This window comes from Coenobita brevimanus, chromosome 34 (assembly GCF_032717465.1).
Source record: "Coenobita brevimanus isolate Jiangsu-jjx chromosome 34, ASM3271746v2, whole genome shotgun sequence".
Taxonomy (NCBI): Eukaryota; Metazoa; Arthropoda; class Malacostraca; order Decapoda; family Coenobitidae; genus Coenobita; species Coenobita brevimanus.
Genome location: NC_136987.1, coordinates 23,509,397 through 23,517,943, shown reverse-complemented (window position 1 = coordinate 23,517,943; position 8,547 = coordinate 23,509,397). Strand labels below are relative to the sequence as shown.

Here is an 8,547-nt window from a genome sequence, read left to right as displayed (position 1 = left end):
GTAATATTTACTTATTCTTAAGTGAAGTAAGTATTAATAAATAAACCCATTTTTCTTTCCAATATTTTTCCAATGTTTTAAATCCAAACAGTCTAAATTTTTTTACAAACACTACCACAATAGACTAATACAATGTTATGTCATCACTAGAAACCAAAATAAACAAGTTTATCTCCGTATAAAAAAGCTCATAACTAAACACAAATCAGGCTATCAGGCATATCCTGTTTAGTGGGATGGATGGGCTTGGTGGCTCTTTCACAATTTATCAATACGGGGCTTGGTACTAGTGAATGTCAGATGCATGTCATTGTCTACCTGTAGGCGTGCTCTGTGCATGGTTTTCAATACTTTCAGCGTAGAAAATCCTGTCACTCACAAGTAGGTTGTGGCAAATGGCAAAAGACATTTCAAAGCCTTCTCAGTCAGGGCAGGATATTCATTTCTTAAGTAGATCCAGAACTCTGACAGTGGAAGGGCAGAAAACTTTATTTTCATACCCTCATCATTTGATATTTCAATTAGTTCCTCTTGCGACTTCAGATCAAGATGTGCACCTACCCCGGCTGCAAAAGGATCTCTAATCCAGATCAGGAGGGAGTTTTCAAGCTTAGGGAAATAGTCCCTGAAGTAGCCTTGCAGATGTGCTAAATGGTAAATAATAAGGGGAGTGATGCTGTCTGCACTAGAAGTCAGACATTCCTGGTGATAAAGTGGGAACATTTCAGTGACTTCTTCCTGGCATTTGCTTTCCCACAAGGAAACCTTATACCTGAATGCACGTACTTTGTCCTGCATATTCAAAATGCAGAATCCAAGGCCTTCCATGCTATTGTTTAGTACATGTAGATGTTCGAATATGTCTGCTAGATATGCTAACTTCATCATCCATGACTCATCCTTGAAATAGCTACTAAAGTCTGACTTCTGTAATGAAAGAAAATCGGCCAGCTCTCTCCGCAGTGCAAATACGCGAATCAAAACTGCCCCACTCAATAAACAGTGCACTTCAAGCCATGAAAATCAGCACCCATTTCATGGCAAAGAGCTTCAAAAAGTCTGTTTCAGAGGGTGTGCATTTACATAGTTTATTATTTTCACAACAACCCGCAGAACCTGATGCAATTCATCATCAATGCGTTTTGCAACAAGTGCTTGACGGTGGAGCATGCAGTGTGTGTTGACGACACTAGGGGCTTTTGCTTTTATGAAGACAACGACCCCATTACCGAACCTGTCATAGCAGTGGCGCCGTCAGTATACACACCCACACAACGAGACCAGTCATTGAAATTATACTCCATGTATTCATCCAAATTCCAAAAAACATCCTCCCCGGTAGTCCTACCCTTTATGGCTTTGCAGAATAGTATCTCCTCATTATGTTTCCCCTCACTGATAAACCTGATATTCTCAAGCAGCTGTGCTTCGTTTCCGACATCTGTGCTCTCGTCCAGTTGCAGTGCAAAGTACTCACTGTTTCTCACTTGCTCCAAAAGTTGTACACTGTGTTCCTCGGCCATATCATCCATTCTTCTACTCAATATTGTTCGATAAGGGTACCACATCAACCTGCTTGTTGGTATTCTCCCCTCATGACATATCATGTGAGAGAAAGAAAATAGGAGAAAGAGTGGCAATACCTCTAGGCTTTATAGCGGCAGAGCCAAGAAGATTTTAAGTACAATGTTTAATGGTGGGCACATGGATACCAAGGTATCAATACCGCCGATATCAGCGATGAGAGAGAGAGAGAGAGAGAGAGGGTCGGTGATAGTTTTTTTTATTTGTTTATTAATTTTTTGGAGAGCTAAAAAAAATATTAATTTCTTTCATCGTGTCGCGGACCCCCTGGGGCCCTCTCGCGGACCCCAGTTTGGGAACCTCTGCTATAGGAGATGGGGATATTAGTAACACTAAAGGTAATATACGAATCTGGCAATATCTGTCTATCAGTAAATTGTAAATATTTGCTTTTACTAGCATTGGATGAGACAAGGTTGTTTTGTTCCCGTTCGTTGATCGTAGATTAGTCTTTTTTATGGAGATGGCTGTGCTGAGTTGAGAGTTAAGAGATATTATACTTTGTTAATGGATGTTTGTGTGTGAATGAACTGTGACGTGTTGAGTCATCTGCAGATGAATGGATGTGATTGTGGGTGACAGATAAGAGATCAGCACCAGAACTGATCCCTGTGGCATGCCGACGTTAACTGAGTGGAAAGTAAAATATATATCATTTATTTTTACTCTTATTTTTCTGTCGCTGAGATATGAGGAAATCAGAGGAACAAAAGACGTTAGTCCATAGCAAGGGAGTTTAGACAGCAGGAAACGATGTCATACTCTGTTGAAAGCTTTAGAAATATCAAGGACTACTGCATGAGTTTCTCCATGTTGGTGGATTGATTGATGGATGGTATGAATCAGGAGACTGAGTATGTCACTGGTGGATCTTTCGTGGCGAAAACCATATTCTCTGTCACTATTTAAATTGTTGGATTCAAGATGCTTAACTATGTGCTTATCAATTAAAATTTCAAATACTTCACCACGAGAAGATGTGACAGTTATTGGTCCGTAATCAGAGGGGTCAGAGGAGCTTCCTTACTTAGGAATTGGGTGGATATTGGCTTCTTTCAATGAATTAGGGAATGAAGAAATACGTATGCATAGTCTGAATAATTTTGCTAGAACAGAGGCAAGTTCTGGGGAACGCTTTTTTCAAAACAATTGGCGGTATTCCATCTGGGCCTGGAGCTTTGTTGATTGGTAAATTGTCTAGGATGGATTTTACGTATCTTGTCTGTATTTAAAGTGGAACAATTTCGGAAGAGTCAAGTTTTAGTACTGGGACGTTCTGGCTGACTTCCTCTATGGTAGAATTTCTGGCAAATCTACTGGCAAAGATATCTGCTTTCCCATGCGGGTCATTTGTAATGTTGCCATCTGAAGATTTTAGTGGGGGAATGGATGATGACTTGTTAAAGTTGTTAATGAAAGAATTGAGAGTTGACCAGAGTATTCTATTGTCATTAGGGTTGTTAAGTAGTTTTGATGCTTGATTTTGAAGAAAGTTTGATTTGGCGAGATTTATTACAGCGTTTGCATGGTTTCTAGCGATTTTAAATTGACAGTGATTTAGATGTTTTTCATTTTAAGTAAGAGTTATATGCTAATGACTTTTGGGCCGTTGCTCAGGCACAGCTGTTATCAAACCATTTTGGAGAGTTCGATCTTTTAGTGAACTGTTGACTTGGTATGAATAAATCCATACCAGCTAGTATTAAGTCATTAATGTGGGACTTGGATAGAACTGACATCACTAGAGAAGAAAACTGCCATGGAATGTCAGCTAGATAATTTATAAATCCATCCCAGTTTGCCCTGTGAAAGTGCCATCGGGTCACCCTGACAGGTTCAGAACGGGGAGGTTTGGGTGGGCTAACTAATGAGGCTTTGATGAGATTGTGGTCAGAGGATCCAAGTGGTGACAATACCTCTATCCTATACTGATCTGGATTATTTGTCATGAATAGATCCAAGAGATGGGAATTATGGTCAGGAATATCTTGTGTTCTGGTTGGTTGCTTTACCTGCTGCGTGAGATTAAACGATTCTGCAAACAGCTTGCAGTCTAGATCAGCATCGTCAGTCCTGGCATAATGCAATAACCATTCAACATTATGTACGTTAAAATCACCCAAAATGGTAATTACGGTGCTAAGGACGAGGTTAAGGTTACTCAGCTGTATGGATATGGAGTCAAATCCACTCGGTTCTGAAGAAGCGTTGGGGGAGCGATAGACTACACAGATATATTTGGTAACATTTAGATAATTTAGTTTATACAGTGAGTAATCAAAATTAGTTGAAGTGAAGTTTAAAACAGTGTCAACTGCATATTCAGATATCACCACCCGCAATCGTTCATATAACTATGAACAAGTCTTCAATGGTTCCTTTCGCTGTCTGCAAGCAACACAGTAACAACCGCACACACCATATTGGTATATTTTGTTTCTCACCACCCTCGCTCTCCATCGCACTCCATTTTATACCTCTCTCAAGCCCTGTCCCAATATGTACCAAAGAACACGGGAGCATCTATTGCATTATATCGTCAACATTTGTATTGGTCCATTCACTCAAGCTTCATATATCCATGCAGATAAAGTATCTTTGCACAGTTAATTATTTTTCAAAACCCACTGTACTGTAAATGCTTTACCCATATCACTGAATACCATAATCACCTTACAGCTCCTCTCACATGCTGTTTTCACTGTCTGTCTTACTACAAATATTTAGTGAACACCTATAGTGCCTTGTCACACTAAAACCCACTAATTCATAACTCATATCCTTCTGTGGTGTGGATGAGGATTTAAGGAAAGTGTTAGGTGTACTTTGAGATGGGTTGGTTTTGTGGAACGAATGGAGAGAGAGAGAGATTGATCAGGAGAGTGTGCATAAGGTGGATAGCGAAGGGTGATGAGGTGGCGTGCAGGATGGATAAGTACGTCAATGAAGTAGATGTGGAATGAAGGTTAGGTTGACTAATGGCAGAGGACAGGGCGACTTGGAAGTGATTTGTGGTGGCCACTCCCTCTGGGATTAAAATAACTGCTGCGGATCGCGTTCCAAGGGATGATCGGTAGGCTGCATGTCTGATACACTGACCTTAGTTAAGTCGGAATGTATAATTTGAACTTCTTATTCAGTGCTATGTGTTACGCAAACTGCCATAAACTTACCCCGTCTTGGGTGGATGATGATGATGATGATGATGATGATGATGATCAGAGGATTTGGCCAATTTGAGTACGTTAATCTGATCTGCTTCCCAGTGACAATTCAGAAATGACATGACTCACAACCACTAACCTCTTCACTGCAATGACCTATTAATATCATTTAGTTTTGCTGCTAGAAAAACCTCTGAGTATGAAAGAATATATATATATATATATATATATATATATATATATATATATATATATATATATATATATATATATATATATATATATATATATATATCATCCAGTCCTACATTGCCCCATGAAGAGCGTAGAAGCCCGGGGCTAGGTAGTTGGTCCCGACATTTAAAATGAGACTGACCAGCCTCACTCATCCCTGAGTGGCATTACATGAGCAATCAACCTCAACCATCTCTTGGATATAAACCTTCTCCGGCTCAATCCAATTGGAGCGCAATAATTACCCACTAAACCACCAGGCGCCAAAATTTGGTTATATGGTTACCACCCAGCGTAGTAAATGGTTTCCTGGTGCACAGAAAACCATTTGGCTTGTTACTCAGTGTAGAGTCACCCACAGGCTGAAGGAAGTGGAAAGAATGAAGGAAAGAAAGACAGAAGAGGGAGTGTAAAGTCACCCGTAGGCAGAAGGACAAGGAAAGAATGAAGGAAAGAAAGACAGAAGAGAATGGAAGGAAAGAAGGATGGAGAGGAAAGGGCCGACACCCGAGAGCAGCACTACATCGAGTGAGTGGATGGTGAGCACCCCCACCTACCACAATATATATATATATATATATATATATATATATATATATATATATATATATATATATATATATATATATACCGTATATAAAACTCCTACAGTTCGAAAATTTAATCGTGATACGAATAAAATCTTTAGGCATAATCAAGAATAAAGTGACACTATATCAAGGATTGATAAGATTTAATATACCAGAATATTTTTATAACTCAGTGCCATAGCTCAACAATGCCATGAATCACTACCATGATTAACATCAGTCTCTCTCCTTAGCGTTGATACTCAAGTGTAAACTAAGCCAAAAATGTTGGAACTATCGATATTAAAGTTTAAGATGGTTGGATGGGAAACACACAAAGCATAAAATCCCCACACTGTCGTATTTATTTATATTTCATTCTTGCAACCGCCAGATGATTTTATTTATCTTAAGAGAGATCTGTCAAGCTAAAGGGGTAAGGTAACAGCCTTCAGCAACCGCAGGACTACCAAAAGCCCCTCGTAAGTTGAAGACAATCGTTCAGGGATGATAATAATAGATTGGTCAAAGACGTCACTGTACAGCATGGGTAAATGACATCAGTCTCTCGTTAGCTGTGATAGTCTAATGTAAATCAAGAAGAAACAAGAAAACAGCACTCAGTGAGCACATACCTCCGCCAGAGCCATTACCAGACAACTCAGATCACCGCCAATTTTAATGCAAGCCTCCCTTGGACAATGACCCATTTATCCACAAAATTTCATTGAAATCTGTCCATTACTTTTTGAGATAGCTTGTGGACAAACAAACAGAGACACACATGGGTGAGTACTTGACCTCCTTCGGCTCCGTTGGAGGAGATAAATAATGGTATTTTATAGGTGTCTGAGCAAAGTATGTTGGGAGGAGCACGCAGTGGGCAGCTTAACCCTTTCAGCATAATAACGAATATAATCTCATTACCACCAAATGAAGTTGATTCCATTCATCTTTGTTTTTTTTTTTGTTTTTTTTTAACGAATGGTATTAGTTACAGCCTTCATTAACCCCTTCATTGGTTTACAGATTTTATAATTTTATTCTTACCATCTATAGACTTCTTAGATTAGGATAAGCTTCTCAAACGGATGTGGTTAGAAACAGCCTTTATTAACCCCTCCACTTCAATGACGTACTTTTGATTTGTAACTGTGCCACCATGAGACAACTGTATTTACGTTATAATATATGATGTGAACTGGAAGGAATAGATATGTCCCCTACTGATCCCTTCACCACCAGGGACTCTCCTGAGCTGAATAAATCCACTTGAAAATGACAAATATGAAATAGAAAAGGACTCTTATCATTATGCAGAAAGTTAATACAGTTTCATGTTAGATTTTGAATTCGAATATAAGTCACATTACAAAAGTAACAATATGTCTTGTATAAACAATGCATGTGTATATTACGTTACACTGGGAATTTGATCGCTTTGCTTAGCATCATGTTCATTTAATTCCTCACTGAAAATATCTGAATATAGATAGGAAAATATATTTTGTATCAACGATGCATACCGGTACATGTAATTCGTCACTCTGAGAATGTGATTACTTGGCAGTGCACTCATATAATTCCTTAATCTAAAAGTTTTCGAGTCTTATCAGTGGTCAGAATATTGTAGAAATCTCTCAAAAATCTGTATAATTCTTTACTCTTTGACCTCTGAATGTGTCACAAGTATGATATATGGTACTGAAACGTATTTGTTATGCTGTAATATTTCAAAAATATATATATATATATTAGTGACACACTTTGTAAACTTGACTGCAGTGTCAGTACTGTGTAATTTTGACGGATCATCTGCCATCGAGCCCCATTCTATGCTTCCTATCCAGCTGTAACTCTTTACCCTCTGAAAATTCAAATGATCTATTGATATTCAGGACGGTAGCTCTAGGAAATGTGTAGCCAATTATTCTTCACACCTTACGTATCTGAGAATGCATTAATTCTCGCAAAAGTGAATACCTCATTGCTTCGAAATCAGAGCGCGCCATTAATATGCAACATGATGTTAAGTTCACCCATAAGTTAATAAAATTCTTCACTCACTGATGATGTCAGTTCGGTGTCAAAAGTGCAGTATCTCACATAAAAGCATACATTTCCTTTTCATGCATCTCACAAAAACATATAAATCATAACTTTCTGTAAATGTAAGTACAGTGTCAGTATTGTTTATCTCTGCCGGACCATCAGTCATCCTGCTGCTCTGTGTTTCTTCTCCAGCAATAACTCCTTCATTCTCGCTCCACCCCTCGTCCTCGCCTCCATTATACTTCTTATCTACAACACCTGTTTCTTCAGCTGGGAGGGCAAGGACACGTCCCGAATCTTGTAAAGCATAGAGCCTGGTCATCCGCGTCATTTTGTGCTCAAAATCATCCCAGATTTTTCCACCTACATTGATGTTTTTAGTCCTAGCACGATAAACCTAGTATCCAACAGTCTAAACAGCAGGGTAAACAAACTCGTACACACTCATAGACAATTAAACGCTGTTGATTATGGCATGCGTGGCATCAAAATGGTGTGGGTTTGCCAGAAATTTAAATAACTGCTGTGTGAAGACTCTTCCCTAATGGCTCAGCAATGGACAATCGGCCATAGCTCAGGTGCAGGAGGAGACACAGGGAGACGGAGGAGGACGCTAGGAGACAGGCAGGAAAATTTTAAGTGTTCCCTTCCAGTACCACAACATTGCGGAAATGGACGTGAGAGATCAAGGTAAATATCCAGGTGAAATTATCGCTAATATCATAATGAAAACGCCTTCGTCTTGGCTGTGAAATTTAAAAATTCCTGAAGTATGCGCAGATTATATATGACAAAGTGATCATAACTATTAAATTACTGTGCTGAGCGGAGTAGTCCGTTGAATCCGAACGCAGAATTTGAAACCACTTGAATACCAACGCATCTTTCACATTTAATTTTACTACATCCAGTGAAGTATATTCTGGAAGCAAGAAAAGAGGATG

The 8,547-nt window shown here is 39.0% G+C and overlaps 1 protein-coding gene across 1 annotated transcript; it reads right to left on the bottom strand.

Moving 5' to 3' along the window:
- Positions 1-1,205: 1,205 nt before the first annotated feature.
- Positions 1,206-1,532, bottom strand: LOC145396024 (zinc finger BED domain-containing protein 5-like). Its single transcript, XM_080269488.1, has one exon. It carries the CDS (start codon positions 1,530-1,532, stop codon positions 1,206-1,208), a length of 327 nt encoding a protein of 108 aa, XP_080125614.1.
- Between the last annotated feature and the right edge of the window lie 7,015 nt (positions 1,533-8,547).